The following is an 18,704-nucleotide window of genomic DNA, read 5'->3' on the forward strand; positions in this document are numbered from 1 at the left end:
CACACACACACACACACACACACACACACACACACACACACACACACACACACACACACACACACACACACACGAGTAAAAGCGAATCTGTAACAGATAATTCAGGGGTACCTGATCTTCTTCTGCTCTGTGAGGTCGCCCTCGCTAACCAACATGGCCGACAGCAGGCGGAGGGTGGAGTTGGCCGATTTGGATTGGTTGTTCTTCATTCCCAGTAACCAGCGTACCAGGAGCTTGATGGCCTGAACCTTCAGGAACAGGAAGAACATCGTTTGTCATTTCGGGCCACCAACATGCTCCAGAAAAAAAACGAGCTATAACTTCAAAACCACTAAAATGTTCTTTCACACCGTTTCTACGATAATTAATATCAAGAAAAAAACACGTTTGCTCATCTTACCTTTGCTAAGACTTCAGGTGAGACTTCCTCATCTGCGGACCACAGCTTCCCGTTCTTGTTCCCTACCGACTGAACACACGAAAGATGGTCACAAAAATCTGATTTAAAGTTTTCTTTGTTCAAACTGTGGCTCTTAGGAATTTTTTTGTGGTGGAAAGAATTTGAGTTTTAAAGAAAATATCATCGATTAGACTATAAGTAATTTCATATGTTTTTACACACAAAGTGATATATGCTAGAAATTTAACTGAAAAACACATTAGAGAGAAAACTAAAATAAATGTATAAGTCAGAAACAAATTTTAACATACGAGTTAAAAGTTAACCAAGTTTAACACATATGTTTGTTTTCAGTTGAATTGTACAGAGTAAAAATAGACTTTTGAGATCCACTGCAGTTCAACAACCGCTTCAGGTTCTTGTGTTTACATTTCCTCCTTACTGTGGATAAACACACACAGTGCATACAGCAGCAGTTCTCAAACAAAGTCCATGTGTAATTCCTGGATGCTAAAGTTCAAATGTCAGCTCCACAAACCCTGTCGTTCATCAGCAAATCCTTGACGATGAAGTTAGCCACGATGGATTTCATTGGTGAGGCGAACTGATCTGGAGCCAGCATGGATATATGACCCAGAGACACAAGCGGAGTGATGAGCTGCTCGGGAACGTCTGCGTTGAGACTGCGAGACAAAGGCTGTGGGTCAAAAAGGAAACTGTTAGTACAGGTTCAGGTAGAGAGGAGAGGAGTAAATAATACACTGGAGATGGTAATTAATCGTCAAGAAGTGTTAGCCTGCCTCAAAAATCTGGGCCAGTTGCACTTCCTTGTTGTTGAAGATGGCATGAATGCAGTGGACGGCCTGCTTGGCCTGGTGAGGCGTGCCCCGCTTGGCTTTCTGATGCAGGATGGGAATCAGAGTTCTGAAGGAAACATCGCAAAAAAATACATTATAAGTGGCAAAAGCATTGAAAAAATACTCAGTCCTTTATAAGCAACACAAAAACCTTCCTTCTGCCTGCTGTGTTTGCTATGCAAAGATTTCAGACTCGACTTCCAAGACCAGGATATTTCTACAGTGGGTAAGCTTAAACGGTGGGAGAAAAGTGTGAAAGAAAACGTGGGAAAACATTGAGAAAAAAGAAGAAGAGAAAGAAATTCAGAAGGACGGGAGGATAGGATATAAGACAAGGATAGAAAATGAGGACACAAGGAAGGAGAGACAGCATGTATAGCAAAGTAAAGAATGAAGCTAGAAGAAAGGATAGAAAAAAGAAGGGTAGGACACAGAGACAGAAACAGTCAGGAAAGAAGGAAAATGAATGAAGGTCCAACACAAGTATTGGAGGTTAGGAAAAAAAGAAAAGACGAAGATGAAAAGAAGAGAAGGAAAGCCACCTAGAAAAAAAAAAGTATATCATGAAGTTATATAATTGTGTTTAAAAGCTACTCCCTGTGTCATTTTGTTTTATTTACTGATTTAAAAGGAACAGCTTTACTTTCTGTTCATTACCAACATGTGGGGTGAATTTCATGTCGGCAAATATTAGAAATATATTCACAAAGAAAAACGTTGACGTGTTCTGTACTTCTTTTATCTTTTACCAGATGAACATCCAAACATCACAGTCTGTGCCTCTTGCACATCTCTTACGATCTTATCTGCTGCAACTCCGTCTCGATCTTCTGGCCAGTGTTACGGAAGATCTGAATGGCTGCTTCTGCCACTTTGTCGTCCTCCATCTTTAAACACTGGAGCAGAGACTCGTAGGTCTCGGCTGAATGGAATGCTGTGGGGTGTGTGAATGACAGGACCTACGAGGACAAAAAACATTTGGACATTTTTTGACTAATAAAACTTTGCTTTAGGTTTTTTTTTTTGTAGTTAGGGAAACTTTAAAATTTGATTTTAGTATTTATACCTTTAGCAGCTCAAGACCAGAGCGGATCGCTGTATCAGGGGTGACACCTTCCTCCTCATCATCAGCTGTCCCCTCGATGGACTTATTTAGCAGCTTTACCAAAGCACTGAAGGAAAATTAACAAAATAAAACTGTTAAATTATGTTAACATGCCTCATAATTTTATGGGAATCAAGTTAAGACTAAAACAGAATAGTTTGTTTAGTCAGTGTGTGGTCTCATAGTATTTTTCCATAAAATAAATGGGAGGGGGGAAACAGAGTGGAACCTGCAGTTTTCCATCACCACCACTAGGTGGCTCAGTAAATGAGACGGATCTGTTAATGGACCAGCGTTACACAATACCAAATACAGACAGCATTATGAAGCACTTGGTTACTAGGTAAACAGACGCCATCTATTTTCGTTCTCTCTATAAAAACATTAACACATTTTAACGTTTTCAGGCACAATTTACCAACTCATTTCAATTATGCAACATCTTCAATTAGAAACTACTTATAATCACCCGTTTTATTGATGTTTGAAAGCTCAAATTCATTATACGTGTCAAAAAAAGAAAAAAAAATCTCATTCTCAGGAATGTTTCTGACCTGATGGCTTCAGAGTCGATGTGAACCGGGGCAATCCGCTCCAGCAGGAACTTGACCATCTCTAGGAACGGATTGGTCGGCTGTTTGGGGAACGTCAGCTTCCGAGTGATCTCCCTCTGCGCAAAGCATCTTGTGTGTGAGCTTCAAACTATCGTTTTCAGATATTAGTTAGTTAAAAAGTTCGTCAGTGATGAAACAAGCTAGCCTTTTGATTACTAAATTGGACCCCAAACACAAATTCATAGCCCTAACACTCGATTTGCATCACACCTGTTGACGTAAACGACTACAAGTCGTGTTAAAAATGTAATTTGTGTGTAGGTTTAAGTGTGCCTCGTGCTGCCTCACCACACAGATCTCCGCCTGCTTGCAGGAGCATGTTGGACTGATGAGCATCTCCAGCTGGATTCTGAGCTTCTCATCCTCACTCAGAACCTGGTTGAATTTCTTCATGAAGTCCTGGGCCTTCCCAGCATCTGGCAGGTTCTCTGCAAACAGCAGCATCACATTAAAATTATGGTTACAAAAGGTCATGACCTTAATAACAGAACACCTACGAAAAACGAGTGGACTGATTTTATATATAGTATTTTGAATTGAAAGAAAAACTTTTTGACTGAGGTCACAAGGAGTACTTTTTGAAAACCACTGGTCAAAATGGTTGAATTATGTTCAAAATGTCAGACCTGGTTTTATATACTTTTTAAAATTTATTTTCCTTTTCTAATAAGTTTGGTGTGGATTATGTCTTATTTAGAACGATGGTGAACAACAACTGTGACATAATAACATCCAGTGCTTTGCAAAAGTATTCCTCACCTAGAAACGGGCTGAAAACAAAGAAACACCCAACTTTTCGGAAACTGTATTTGCAAAAGTTCAGAAAACCCTAAATATTTTTATTACACTTCACATTATGCATTACTGTATATTGGTCAATTGTATAAAATACTCTGAAGTGTGTGGTTGTAATGTCAAAAGGAGGTTTTGTAAATGCACGGTGTACAAGTGTACGTTTATTTCCAACTTACTTGCGATACTCATAAGCTTCCCGAGCATCGCGGTGTTATTGGCCTCCGACTAGTGAGAGGGAAGAAGAAAACGTTATCCCACTTAATTTTATACCTCCTGAAAAAACAAACTGAGAGACAAAGTAAGCATCTACCCACCACTGGCAGCTTGTGAAGGTCGAGCAACTCTTTCACGAGACTTCTGAGCATATTCTGACACTTCCACATTTCGTTTAGAGCCCTGAAAGAAAAGGCCAGCGAGAAAGAGCAGAGAATCAGTAGAAAGTTCTCATCATAGGTATTTTCCAGACGGTTTACTTGTAATTTTATATCAATACTTTGCATGTCTGAATGCGGCAATGTTTGTGTAGTTTCCAGATGGAAGGAGGAAATGCAGCGCCTTTACTCACTTGACAGCGTTAGTGTCCAGACAGGAATAAAGGTAGTAGAGGCATTTCATCTTCTCCTCTGTGTCGAGGCTGTGAGGCACCATGTACTGGGCAAAAATCTTCTCCACTAACAACCTGGAAGAGGAAAGTTTCAATTCATTCTTTAAACACTGAAAATAAAAAACAGGAAATAATTTGGGAGAAGGGATTTAATCTGTAAATGTGCAACACCGACGCATTAAAAACTGTGAGTTGCAGTGATATTTTATTGCTGTAGCATTTTCTCACAGAGACAAATCTATTTATAGGGGGAAATCCCACTTTAATGAATCGCCTGTTTTACTTCGTACAGCCAATGGGACAACATTACTGTAGCATTTCACAAGGCTGAAACACGGATACAAAATGATCTTCGACCGCCGACCGATATCTCTAGTTCTGTCTTCTCTTCAGCTCAAACAGGTTTATCCATAAAATTCAACTTTGGGGAGCGAGCTAGCCAAAGAACCGCTGACGTATCTGACGAACTATCTCTGTGCTGCCGTACATTTTTGGCATCTAGTTGTCAAGTAGACTTCAGGTCAAGATGCCTCTCAGTGAGATTGCTTTCCCTCCCTCAGCCTCTCAGTCGCTGCTTCTAGTGGAGTGATAAATATGTGTTCTTGTTTGTCATATTTATATTTGGATTACATTTTCAAATTATTCCTCTGACTGTAAATTTAAGAACAAATGTTCTAGTAGCCTTGTCTTAAATTAATTGAGATCCACACACAGACTTATTTAAATTCTCTAGTCTTTCCCATTGCAAAGAGGAACTAAGAGTAATGGGCTTCATTGTCATGCATTTGAAATATTTGCATTATATTTAAATTTATATATGCATTTAAATTCAATTAATTAAGCCATGATACTGTAAAATAAGAGGAACTTGTTTTAAAGCTTTTAACAGAGAGGGGCTATAGAGATGTCAGGTTACTGATATTTTAGTAAGTTATCAAATTACAACGTTTGTGATTGACGAATGTGTCTTTTATTTATACATATTAACACATATATGTGCCAAACTGGTTATAAATACATTAATCCTAGTCCATTTGTTCAGTATTAAATAAATTCATGTACACTGTGTGTTTGTTCTCACTTGTCATCGATGCTGTTCTGATAGTAGATGTGCAACAGTTTGTCTTTGATCCAGCTGATCTTCTGGGCCGACTCCTTTCCAGCCTCGTGATGCAGACAGTATTTCTTATAAAGCTGAGCCAGGCCCATCATGGCCTCTTTACGCACACGCCACTGCAGGAGGAGGGAAACGTTAACACACCAACAAGGGAAACGATCAAACCAGGATATGAAAATCACAGGGAGGGAGACAATCTTGTGTTGGTAATCAATGAAATATTAGCACATTGCACATTAACGCGAATACGTTGTGATTTCAGAATGCGAATGATTTGTACAGATCTCCAGGATAAACAACTGCTGCATTTTATGTAGATTATTATTGTTGAGCTAAACGAATAAATTCCAAAAGAGTCACAGCTGTGTTGCTACTACAATGAGTGAATCATTAAGTGATTTAAATGTCCTACCCTCTTGTCCAGCGTCCTTTCCCGCACAAAGCCCAACAGCTGGTCATTGACCAAGTTCAGGTCTTTCTTTCCAGCATTGATGATGGTGACGATGACATCGTGTCTGATGGCTTCCTCTGGGTCGTGAGAACGCACTTTCAAATATTCTGGACAAAAAATAAATAAACGAGTGAGAAAGGACATTATTTTCAGCTGAACCAGCCAGCAGGAAGACGACGGCGCCGTCAACAACCACCCGGATGAATCAGAAGTAACGCCCACCTGTGAGGTCTTTGGCCAGGTCAGGGTGGTTCATAAGGCAGTGGCTTGCGAATTTTACACACTCTAATCTGACCGGTACGTGGATGTCGTTGAACCTACAGAAGAAATTAAAGCTCATATAATTCAACTAACTAAAAAAGATCTAGTTAAAAGAAAAATTACTTATTTATTCTGTTAGGAAGGAAAATAACAGGAAGTTGTGCCATGCCAGATAAGTTCCTCAATTCCTCTAAAAACTTTCTTACAAGGAATCTAACTGTGAATCTAACTTCATATACATAAATCACTTTAACAAATGGTGAAAGCTGAGTTTACTTACCGTCCTAAGAAGCACTGCCAAAGCGGTCTGTTCTGTGATGCTAGCTCTGAGTCTTTGGCCCCAAATAACTTTGCTAGCAAACGAACGACAGCCAGACGCTCCTCGCCGTCGTTGCTCTGTAACAAAAATCACATGCCGTCCTTTAGCGGGGCTTAAAAAATTTTTTTGGTCATATTTTTAAAACTTGATTTCAGTTCCCCACTGCAAACGGCATAAAAAGCTATTGCAAAATAATACATTTACTATATATTGTGCAGTTCTAGTAAGTAGGTGAGATGAGATCAAAATTGTCTGAACAAGCTGGGCTAAAAAACGAATCCCAATAGTGAAGTATGGTGATGGCAGTGTTATGCTCGGGGGACAATTGGCACAAAATGATACAGAAAAAAGCTGGGTGATGAACTGATTTTTTTATTTCTTTTTTTTAAATATCTGTATTTTTTATGCTTTTCTAATGAGGAACAAACTTCCAGAAAACTGCATATCTGCTGAAAAGCTGAGTTCTTTTAAATCCCGGCTCAAATTCTTATTTTGGTTTGCCTTTGATTAATAAGTTCAACTTTAATAAATCAATTGCAATGCAACTTTTCATTACTTCTCTTTATTTTGTCATAAAGTTATTTATTTATTATGTTTTTATCACTTTGAGTTGTTGATTAAATGTTCCACACAAATAAACTTGACCAGTATTTACTCTGGAACAATAAAATAAGAACAGAGTGTTTCACCACCACAGATGGATAAAAAAATAAAAAAAACTTATAATGAAGGAAATGAGTTCTGGATCAAATGGTAATAATATAAAACACAGTTACTCAAAAATCAATATTACTCAAAGAAACTAAAATAAAATCAGAAGGGAAAATGATGTTGGTTGGAGCTGAGGGATTGTTGTTGTTTTTTGGACAGTGTTCACCTTTAGCTTGAACTCCAGCTGAGGCATGACGGAGGTCAGCAGCATGGGGTCGATGGCAAACAGCTCCTGGATGAGGTCGAAGACGTGCTCTGATAGGTCACTGACCGAGGACTTTCCCATCACTAAAACCTGATTGAAGAACTGTGGGAGAACATGAAGGCACAGAGCGAGAGAACCGGATGAATACCTTGATAACGTACTGTTCAACGTCATTTGAAAAAGAGAATTACAGAAGAAAACCAAGGGGAAAAAAACTAAAAAAAAACAAGCAGCGCCTCACGTTTGCGATGCACGTCTCAATGGTTTGGACCGTTCTCTTCAGGAGTGTCTTGGCGAGGTCGTACGCTTGCTTGTTCAGATTCTGAATCAGCAGAAAGAGGATAAATAATTGGCATGACTATAGCAAGAAGTGTGTTTGCTTTAACTTTGAAACCGGATTTTCTAGCTTTCTGTCTGCATGTCAGCACTGCATTTTGTTTTCATTACAAGATGTATAATAAGAGAAGTTTTAGAGAAGAAGCACAGAGAGCTGGTAAAAACATTTTTCATGGTTAGAACAGAAAACAATTAAAACCATTACAAAAGAAATAAAACTAAAAATAAATCAGTGCCTCTCATTTACCTATTTAACATTAGTTCATGTTCTAGGCAATATCTGGGTATTTTAATGTTATTTGAATTCTGACTTGCATAAGTAATTCTTTCTAATTTAATGCAGAAAGGTAATCATGCAATATGTCACAGCGTGCAGTGGTGCGACCGCAGACTCGCCTTGTGTGCAGGTATGAGGTTTATCAGGATTGTGTCCAGCAGCTCCTGTGTGACTCCGTCTCCCTCCATGATGATAGAACTCATCAGATCCATCATGTGCATCTGCACCTTCTGGTTGTGGCTGTTGCTGATGAGCGGAGGAAGACACCGACTCTGACGCGTTAATGCCATCAATCTCACAACAAGGCCTGCTACATCACAGCTGGCCAGTTTATCAGTTAATAATGTTATAGTATAAAGTGTAGAACAAACACCGATGAGCCAAAATGTTCCAGACAACCTCTTTCATCAAATATTAACGTTTTTCTTTTGTGCGTGTGTGCTGGCAAAGCAGCTGCTTTTGGTCAAATTGGTGCAAACCAGCTGCTGTTAAAGCTTTGAAATCATCCAGGGAAAAATTTGCAATTTTATTAACAAGGGAAACGGGATGTGCAGTTTAATATGTATTTAAAAAAAAAACCGTCCTAATCTTTAGCTCTTTCAGTAAAAAAAAAAAAAAAAGATTATTATGCAGTGTGTATTTCTAGTTTGATGATTTTGGGTTACATAAAAACAAACAACAAAAAAAAGATTTAACACCATTGTTCTACATCGATTGCAGATTCCAGAGGGTAAAAAAAGTGATTTGTGAAAACATAAAAAGGGGAGATTCTTGGTTTTGTTCAAAAATAAATAAATAAACCTCATCTCACACTGTGGTACCCAGTAGTATACACTGTCTTGTCTTCAAGTTGACAGATTCAACCAACTTACTTTATAACAGAGAAGAGCGTTTTGAAGAGCTGGATGAAAATCTCGTTGCAGTCCTCCAGTTCAAAGCAGATATTGTACGATTTTACCCACGCAAGATTCTGTTGCACAACACAAGCAAATGCATTGATAAATAGTAACTTTCACAATCCAAATGAAACAGATTCACTTCAACACAATCTGTCGCAAAGAAAACACTGGAATGCTGAAACGCATAAGTGCAGCCAAGGTGAGAGATTTACCTCCAGCAGGTAAAAGTATCGGTTGAACTGAGGGCTCTTGGTGTCTTCTAGTCCTTTTAGCTGTCTGGTGATGAACAGAAAAATGTCCTGGAGGGGGAAAAAAAAAGCGTTTTTAGCTTCTCATTAAGTCCTGTGGTTTTATAGGGAGCAGGAAGGCTTTACAACGTGGTTAAAAGAAGGTGCACAGATGTGCTGTAGCACAGTAAAACCTGAACTTTCCTTGGGCCATCTGGCAAATGTTCTCAATTATCTAGTAAACAATGCATGCAGGTTTTAATTATACCCCACCACACGTAAAAAGCAGTCATTGCAACAAGCAGACTTGGATTGATTTAGACGAATGAAAGATCCTAGAAGATAATCAGGACCTTCAGCTTGTCGTGGGAGGTGTAAGGAGCTTCAGGAGCGTATATCCTGAAGATGTCAGCCAGACAGCAGGCCACCAGCAGCCGGACGTCTTTATTAGGGTTCCTTAGGAAGAACTCGGAGGCAAGATGGAGCGCCAGACCCAGATACTGCTGCTTCTCCTCTTCAGAGTCTTGATCCATGTCCATGTAGGTCTTTACCACCATCTGTTGAGCACATCGACAAGGGCGGTCACACGAGAGTCCGTCTAGCCAAGACTCTTTAAAAATATTTATGAAATATTCGATTTGTGCCAAAAACCACCGAAACCCAGACGGGGGAAAATGACACTGATGAGCATCTTTTTAACTGTAAAGTAGAAGCTCAATCTGTTACTGGCAAATTATTAATGACATTTTTTAAAGGTATTTGTTAGCTGATTTATTGAGTACTTTACATATAAAAAAACCCACAACAAAAACCCAGAGCGGCAGGCGAGATATTTCAGATTTACAAGCACTTAGAGAATCCTGTGGCCGGCTCGTTGTTAGTTAGCAGCTCATTCAGAGCTTCCTGTTGGTGCTTTGGTTGAGGTCCATTTTTACAGTACTGAACCGTATTTGGTTACATTTGATCTTCGCTGGTTCAAAATCATAAATACTAAGAGACCAAAGCTGAACAAAATGATTTGACACAAAAAACTTTTCTTTTTTTTTTGTCTGGCTGCTGTGGATCATCAACTTCAGTGATCTCTACATGAATAATTGGAGTCAACGTTATTCTCATTATTTATTATTATTTCCCTCTTTGGTGCTGCACTGATTAAACAGACAATTAATGTCTGTTTAATCTCATATTTGATTTTCTGAATAAAATGTTTGCTTTTTTAATTTGTGATTATACAAACATATTCATATAGGGTTTAATTTTATTTCTTGTCATCAGGCTGTAGCTGGTACTTCATTCATATAATAAGTTTTTAAGTGCATTGTAGTACATTCAAAAGTGAAAAGCAAAGGAGGGAAAAACCAAACACATTGTGTTTGTAAGAAAGAGTTATTTAGCAACTTTTTCAAACTGACTTTTTCATAAAAAAACAAAACAAAACAAAAACCTTGAGTGATATGACAGAAACAGACAAACTAAGTTTGGGTTTGTCCCATCGCTGCCCACCAAGGTTTCATTCACACCAGTCCACTGAAATACAATCGTTAGAAAGAAATGCTTTGAGCTGCAACTTCCTCTGTGTGTGAGCTGAAACATGGCTGTGAAGCTCCCGACTGCCTGTTGGTGGGGGATGGGCCAGCAGCTCCAACAGACTGCAGAGCGGCACACTCACTCCTACACAGTCATTATATCCACACACACACTCCTGTCCTCGTAAGGGAGTAAAGCTCTCAGAACAGAAACTCTCCTGTGGGCCTTTTGAGCTGGAGAGTTTATACATCTGGAGCCTAACGCCATGGCTCTGTTCTAGGAGAAAACCAACGTTTCAGTGAGCAGATCAGCTAAACGTTTGTCCTTATTCAAACCACAAAGCCACTTCATGCAAGCAGCTCTGATAGCATCTGAGGAACTGTAACGAAACACACTTTCCAGTGCAAGAATGAGGTTAAAGTGTAACACGGCATCCCATTTATATCTCAGCAGGTGCCGCTTGGTCCATTTGAACCTTACAAACAGAATCGATGCAGTTTTCCCATGAAATTACGAGACTTTCATGTTTCTCCTTAGGTGTCCAGCGCAAAGACTTTCCCCTCCATGTGAGCAGGATCAGACTTTTGTTTTGAGGACTTTTTTGACAACCTCAACAACAGAGGTGTCCGTCAGTCAGCTTATAGAAAATTTAAAAAAGCAATGCGTAAACCCTTAGTGCTCACTGATTACTCATTGTTGCGCAACTAATGACCATTAGGCTACAAGTATGCACACAGTTTTCCTGATAATTTCTTTAAGAGATGCGTTACTTCCAAGAACTTTTCAATCTCTGCGTCTTGTCAATCTTTAACCTGCCAGCATTTCTCTTTAAGAACTACAATAGAAGAAAACACAGCGTCCATAATGGTTCCTATTGTGCGTGGGGCAGAGTTGGGTGTTCATAACAAGCAGACAAAATGATAATGGAGTTTTTAACCATCTGAAATTTGCGATTAGAGCTAGCAGAATTACTAAAACAACAGCTTGTGTGTATTCCTCTGAAACTGTACCCTCGCTAGCCACTTTATTAGGTACACTGAGTGGATTTAGACATCTAGTCATGGTGAACATGACTTGCTAAAGGGCAAACTGAATGAGTTTGAAGGTGGTGTGGTTGACACAACTGATGCTTAGAAGACAACACGTCTAACCTTGAGGTGTTGCATATGTCAGAAAACTGAGCTTAAAACTCAACACAAGCTCACCAAAATTGGACAGAAATGATTAGTCTTAAAGTCGACTGAACATTCAAATTTTAGGGTCAGGATTTGTTGTAAAACGACACAAAAGCATGGATCCGTTCTGCACCGTGTCAGTTGTTCAGCTGCAACCAGCGTGAGAATTTTCATCTCTTCTGACGGCAATGAACCATAGCACAAATCTCAAACTATCTCAAATGTGTTTCTTGAACATGACGATAAGTTTGCTAGACTTCATCGACACAGACTTTCACAGTTGCTAGATCTCAATCCAACAGAGATCTCCCGGAGGTGGAGAGTCTGACTTATACTCTAGATGTGCAGCAAGTCTTTGATCCAAATGTCTCAATTCGGTCCAAAGTTTCTGTGGAATAATTCTGACACTTTCATGCATCCGTTAAGGCTCTTCTGAAGGCAAGGTGCTCCAATCAACAATTTGAAAAGTGCAAGGTTAAAAAGAAAAACCTCCCAATATTTTCAAATCGACCATGTTCAACGACAGACTGTCCAGCTTTACTCTGGTCAGCTTTCTTGTTATGTTACCTTGAATTAGTCTCAGCAGTTGGAGCTCTGGACTGAGAATGTCGTAACACCCAAGTAGAGGGTGACTCATTTATTTTGGTTCCAACTACCACTACTATTAGGAATTCAAAATGAAGTTTTTCTTTGTACTTAATGCATTTAAACACAATATTAACATATTCACAAGTGGATATTTCACAGCACAATCTGTGCCACTGGTTTAATGAGGAGTAAGCAGCCAAAAAAGAAAGGAAAGTTTGGAACATTAACTGTATTCAACACACACTGCAGCAGTACTGGATTTGAAAATCCAAACTGCTTGGCAATCTCTGCCTTTCCAGGTTGAATTTCCAACTTTATGCTACATGCTGCATTTCTGACTGGGAACTTGGAAAATTCATCTATGCGTTTCCTTCATTCAGTCACAACGTCTACACTGATTTCATCATCTATAATCACTTCACTGACAGGAAAAGGGTCTGAGCTTTTTTGTTTCCCACTGGGAACAAAAACGGTCAATGGTCAGGGCCATTTATTAAAACAAAAGAATCTGATCAAGTTTCGTTTTAAAAAATTGCAGTAATGGCCCATCCGAACCGATGAACCTTTCCTTTGACGAGGCTCAGTCAGTCACAACCCCAGAGTATCAACATTCTCACTTTGCATATTTCCTCTACAGCTAACTTCCCATCCAGCTGTTTGCAAATTTGAAGTTAACTGTGGAATGATGCTTTGCGTAGACTGAATGCTGATTGGCTAAAAACACACATGCTGAGACGTAAGAATAACTAACAAGGAGGAAAAAAAATAAAACTGTCAAAATATGGACTAAGTGGAAAATTTCTGAAAAAATTATTTACACCAAGTTGAACTTTGTTAATTATAACATCAGTAATTTATTTTACAGAATAACAATCCTCCCAATTTGCTAGACAATCATCCACTTTAGTATTTTGAACGATATTAGCTGTTAATCTAGCCAGACCAGTGGTTTGTTTTAATGTTATACCTGTTACTGAACCACAACTTAAACTTTAAGTCCAGAGAGGTTCCCTGCTCTCTGGAGCACAGGTTGCTGATATGGGACACCATTTTTATCTTTTTTAACCGTGTATAAATGCAGATCTGAACAAATGAATCTATGTGATGACAATATGCAGATTTTATTTACAAGTGAAATAGAGCAACCATCATCAGCTGGTAACCTTACAGTCCCCAGTAGAACAACTGCATGCTTTAGCAACCAGCTGCCACAACAGCAAGAAGTAGTGAACTTGGCGAAAGCAAAAGACTTTCACCCGTTTCACCCGCATCGAAAAACAGCAACTTGCAGAAACACAGCTTCCCAAAGAGGAAAAAAAAATTGATACAAAGCCTTATAAAACATAAAAATAAAAGAACCAGATACATGGCAGTTTCAAATCTATATCTTATTTGGATTATGAAAGCCTCAATTGCATCAGCTAGTGAAGAGTTGCACTAGACTTATTCTCCTGTGAGAAACTAAAGCATATTGAAGATCTCAGAGTATGAACCTCCAGCTACTGGCAAACAACATGTACAAAAATATTCGCTTAAAATCTTTCAGGCACCTACTCCTGTTAAAAACAACAACAACAAAAAACAGTCTTCTTGTAATTAACTGTGCTTTAGCTCACAAATTGACAAATCAACAACTTAAACACCTAAACGCCCCACAGAACATTTTCTGCTATTCTAAGCAACAGCAACAAAAAACAAAAACAACAACAACAAAAAAAAAAACATTTTAGTTTTCTAAATGCTTGTATTGAACTCAATCGGGAAAGAAATGTGACAATGCTGTGGAATGTACTTTAGCGGACAGTGGTGATGGATGTTTGCATTTGGCTTCCTACAAACCTTGACCTCGGCTATGAAGCCGTCTCTAGATATGCCAGAAAGAAATTAAAACAAACTCTTTCCATTTCAGCTATTTGCACCTTTCTCCACAGCTGCCGCTTTGCAATAAAACAACTTGACTATAAAGCAATATAGTTCCTTGACAACTTCAGCAAATCATCTAAACCCTAATATAAAACATATTCTGATATATAACCAACAACCTGACCGAATGTAGAACATGGATGTACAGCACTTCTATGTTAACAAGTGCTGTAATTGCATGTCCCCTAGCAAATTCATAGTTGCCAGGTGAGAGAGAGCAAGACTTGAAGCAGATAACAGGAAGGCTAATCGTACTACAGCAAAGTAGTTTTGTTTTATTATGAGCTTTCCAGCCATAAAATGTAATGTCAGGTAAATAATTAAAATAAAGAAGGAGCTTTATGCTAAAACATTTACAGGCACAATGTTAATCTATACACTAAGCCTGCACAACATCGCATTATCAGTGTGCACAATACTCATACTGCAGGACTGTTTGAACTGCAATAATTGTTGGCTAACATATTCCAAGTGTAATCAACTTGCATTTTTCATGCTAACATCTTTTGTTGCCTACTTCAGAACAGCATTTATTTTCTAAAGGAATATTGGAAATAAAAAAATACAGTAAAATACGGATGTATATACATATATATTTTAGTGGAAAACTAGCATGTCCTGATGAGTGACTAAAGTATCCCCATGTAAATAATTTCTACCAATACAGAACATTTCCTGCTTAGCCAGGCTAAAAGTGATTTATAATGTGAACTAATGTAGGATTAGCTTAATCAATGATCTTCATGCATATGTCCTGAATGAGTCAAACGTCTCCTGTTTGGTCAGTTAAATTGTCCAAATTATTTTTATTAGCTAAATTCCTTAACAATGAGAGAAAGAATACCAGTTTTGTATGTTCATGTCCTCAAAATCAGACATTTACATACACTTCCACAGGCTTCTCACAATAGTTTGCTGGAGTTCATGTCCGTTCCTCCTGACAGAACGGCTGCAACTGAATCAGGTTTGCAGGCCGCCTCACTTCCACACACCTTTTCTGATCCGCCCACAACTTGTCTATCAGACAAGTTGTGGCTATGCGATGGCCACGCCAAAACATTGACTTTATTGTCCTGAAGCCCCTCAACATGATGCTGTCACACCCATATGTTACAGTTGGGATGATGTTCCCAAGAGAAAGCCTTTTTCATCCAAATATAACGACTACGATTATGACCAAACTATCATTTTATCAGACATGTTTCTAGTTCCTCCGCATGTTTTTTCTTTTGGAGTAATGGCTTCCTCCTCACTGACTGAACTTCCAGGTCATGTTGACACAGAACACATTCCACTGCGGATGATAACACTGTACTATCAGTTTCAGCAGCATCTTCAGAATGGCTTCATGTTCTGGGGCCAATCTGCACAATTTGGACCAAAATACATTCATCACCGGGACACAGAGTGGTATGATAGTTGGACATTTCCATCATGTCTATACTTGCGTGTAATTGTTGTTTGAACAGATGAACCTGGCACCTTCAAGCTGTGGTAAATTCTTCCCAAGAATGAACCAGACTTGTGCAGCTAAATAACTATATCTTGTTTGATTTGTTTAGGCCTTCCCATCATGTCAAACAAGAAAGCAGTTTGTTCAAGGCGTGGGCTTAAAATACATGCAAACGGGTGACTCCAACAAACTCAAAGTGTCTATTAACCTACCATGACATCATGATGTGGGTTTTCCCTTATTGTTTCATAGCTAGTAATCATTCTGTATGTAAACTTCTGATTTAAACGAAATTTATAAATAAATCTCTGACATCATTATTGTGGCATTCAGCAAATAGAAATATTCTTGGTAGTTTTAACTGATCTAAAACGAGAAGTTTGGTCTGATTTAACTTCAGACGGTGAGGGGGGGGAAAAGTGTTTTGTTGTTCTGTGTATGTAAATTTCTGGTTTCAACTGCATTAAAAATGCCAATGGTAAAATAAAGAACTGGAAGTTCCTCCTCATGATGCAAAACATCACAACTTTGCATCAGGTCAAGTATTATTGACTAGCATTCAACTTGATTATTGATCGGTCTGCATACTCATCACCAACAAAAACAAACAATTGAAAATCTCAAAAGAAGAGTGAGTAATAGACGAACAACTAAGGTTTACAAAGTTAGGGAAGTATTGGTACTGTGTCAGAGGCTAGATGCTTTTGACTGGAGTTTGAAGTAGTTTCTGAACAGTATGAAACCTTATCAACATACCTTCAACCGTTTGACCACCTCATCGTTGCTTATTTTGTCCGTAATCTCCTTCACTCCAGGAGGATAGACGATCTTTCCGTCCCCCGCAGGCTTCTGCTGTTGCGGGAACTCCATGCTTGTTGATGTACGGTCCACACGGTCTTCTACTGGCCTCTATGGGTCAGAAAACTTAAGTTCAGCACAACCGTGCTAGTGCACCCAACAAAACCTCGCTTTTCGCATAATTCCCCGGCGATAATCGTCACTTTTCCTCGCTACACCGGATACATCCACGCTTGTATACCACAGAGCTTTTCAATCTAGCACATTTATTTAATTAAAAGCCATCACTGAACCGGCATTGGGCATATTATTAGCTTGAATGCTAAGATACCACAGCTAAACATCAGCTGAATATTTTACCTTAATGTTTTATAACAGCACCACAGAGACATAGGAACTAGTCTTGACTGCTATTTCAAGAACATTGTATGTATCTGAAGAGCCAATGTGCAAAAGTCGTTTACGAAAAAGACAGTCGTTGTATAGCCACTGCCATACAACAGTAGTTAGCATTTTGCGGGAAGGAAGTGATGTTAGCCGCGCTAACTGGTTAGCCTACTCTACTAGCCTAGGCCTCAAACTATCCAGGTACCCATCACATCTACGTCCACAGACAATCACAGAGGAAGTCAAGTATCCCTTTATCTTTCTTCAAAATACCAACATTCGTGATTGGTTCTGGGATTTACAACTAATCCAACTACTTTGAGAAGTTTAAAAATACAGCAATTTTACTTGTTACAATCTTTTTCAACTTCCAAGCATCGGTCCTTACAGCCGCTAGTTTACAGACAGGGCTGCTGCTGCTACCGTCGCCCCTGAGCCTCCTCAATCACCAACAACTTGCCCCAACGAATGGATCTGAAAAGCCCAACTATTGCAGAATTAATCTATTTTTAGATAAAAAGCTAAGACCCCAAACCCGGAATACGCCTCTAGCGCCTCTCTTTAGCATTTACCTTCCAATCGGGCCGTTTTAATTCATTAGTCTGACTCAGAGGTTTAGTTTTCGGCACAAAGCTCTCCGTCCGTGTTCAGTCAATGTGCGAAGACTGGGTGCAGAGCGCCCCCGCACGGTCTCAAAGCAGTACTGCAACTCCGATGGCGGGAGTCGGAAACAAATAACAGGCGCCATAATCGCTTGTCTGGAATCTTTTTTGATATGTGTCTTTCTGTTTATATAAAATTATAAAGTCTAAATGAACGTATGTCAGTCACTACTAAGGGTAACCACAAGTTCCAGGTATTTTTTTCTCACCAGTGTTGCTACTACTAAAACTATTGAATCAAGAGGCATTAAAATTATGTTTTGTGAAAACAGCGGCATCTACTGGTGACAGCCATTTTTAATACTATGGGGTGCGCATCATTTTCATACCTCGTTTATATCCACCCTCAAGATCGGCCTTGTGAAGCGTAAACAAAGTTGTCCATAAACTAAAAGAAAAAGGAAATACTGTCTCAGATTAAAAATATGTTGAAACCATGTTTTAAGTGGTAAGTTGGCGTCATTCAAGTATACAAATAATTTTGATTAATTGTTTTAATAGTTTATATTTGCCTAACTTTAACAATAATAGAATGACACACAAGTCAACTAAATCTGCAAACCAAAATAAAACACAACTCATAAAAACCTATGTATTTATTTCTGTATTCCTTATAACGAGTAATCTGTAAGAAATTTTGTTTGGTTAAATTATTTTAAAGAAGAATGAGACACTTGAATCTTGTTTTCCGGGTAAAAGGAATGAAACGCCCCCGGGTTATTCCCCGGCTGACTGTTATTGAATGCATCCAGTGACGTGCTTTGTCATGTACTTGCAACTGCTGTGTACTGCTGTTTATGGAATGCACATTTTGCATTTGTGGTGATAACCTTTTTTAGATAATATGCTCTTTGTTTTAGAAGAACCCATTTAGGAGGGGTTCTCAATTGTTCACTGACGATGTTTTTCCACTTCCAGTGACGGACATATTTGTCACTGTAGTTTTTATTGAATGTTTTAGTGGCTTCTTGGTCCCTTACACACTGAGCGACGAGAGGAAAGAAAAGAAAGGC

The 18,704-nt window shown here is 38.9% G+C and overlaps 1 protein-coding gene across 3 annotated transcripts in view; it reads right to left on the reverse strand.

Moving 5' to 3' along the window:
• The window catches only part of pds5a (PDS5 cohesin associated factor A), a 23,292-nt gene extending 5,583 nt beyond the window's left edge, over positions 1–17,709 (reverse strand). For 2 of the 3 annotated variants that reach the window (XM_008412747.1, XM_008412732.1), the window contains exons 1-23: positions 17,602–17,709; positions 16,601–16,753; positions 9,532–9,735; positions 9,164–9,250; positions 8,925–9,022; positions 8,172–8,298; positions 7,681–7,761; positions 7,401–7,541; positions 6,485–6,600; positions 6,166–6,260; positions 5,905–6,050; positions 5,457–5,608; positions 4,337–4,450; positions 4,086–4,167; positions 3,948–3,996; positions 3,265–3,404; positions 2,917–3,032; positions 2,324–2,429; positions 2,056–2,216; positions 1,201–1,324; positions 939–1,097; positions 401–469; positions 112–248 (exon numbers count right to left, since the gene is read on the reverse strand). In XM_008412747.1, the coding sequence (XP_008410969.1) occupies positions 112–248; positions 401–469; positions 939–1,097; positions 1,201–1,324; positions 2,056–2,216; positions 2,324–2,429; positions 2,917–3,032; positions 3,265–3,404; positions 3,948–3,996; positions 4,086–4,167; positions 4,337–4,450; positions 5,457–5,608; positions 5,905–6,050; positions 6,166–6,260; positions 6,485–6,600; positions 7,401–7,541; positions 7,681–7,761; positions 8,172–8,298; positions 8,925–9,022; positions 9,164–9,250; positions 9,532–9,735; positions 16,601–16,714 (2,618 nt within the window). In that variant the 5' untranslated portion in view covers positions 16,715–16,753; positions 17,602–17,709. Of the gene's footprint in view, positions 1–111; positions 249–400; positions 470–938; positions 1,098–1,200; positions 1,325–2,055; positions 2,217–2,323; positions 2,430–2,916; positions 3,033–3,264; positions 3,405–3,947; positions 3,997–4,085; positions 4,168–4,336; positions 4,451–5,456; positions 5,609–5,904; positions 6,051–6,165; positions 6,261–6,484; positions 6,601–7,400; positions 7,542–7,680; positions 7,762–8,171; positions 8,299–8,924; positions 9,023–9,163; positions 9,251–9,531; positions 9,736–16,600; positions 16,754–17,377; positions 17,529–17,601 lie in introns of those variants that run through there. The other variant, XM_008412740.2, reaches the window with a different exon arrangement.
• Between the last annotated feature and the right edge of the window lie 995 nt (positions 17,710–18,704).

This window comes from Poecilia reticulata, linkage group LG1 (assembly GCF_000633615.1).
Source record: "Poecilia reticulata strain Guanapo linkage group LG1, Guppy_female_1.0+MT, whole genome shotgun sequence".
NCBI lineage: Eukaryota > Metazoa > Chordata > Actinopteri > Cyprinodontiformes > Poeciliidae > Poecilia > Poecilia reticulata.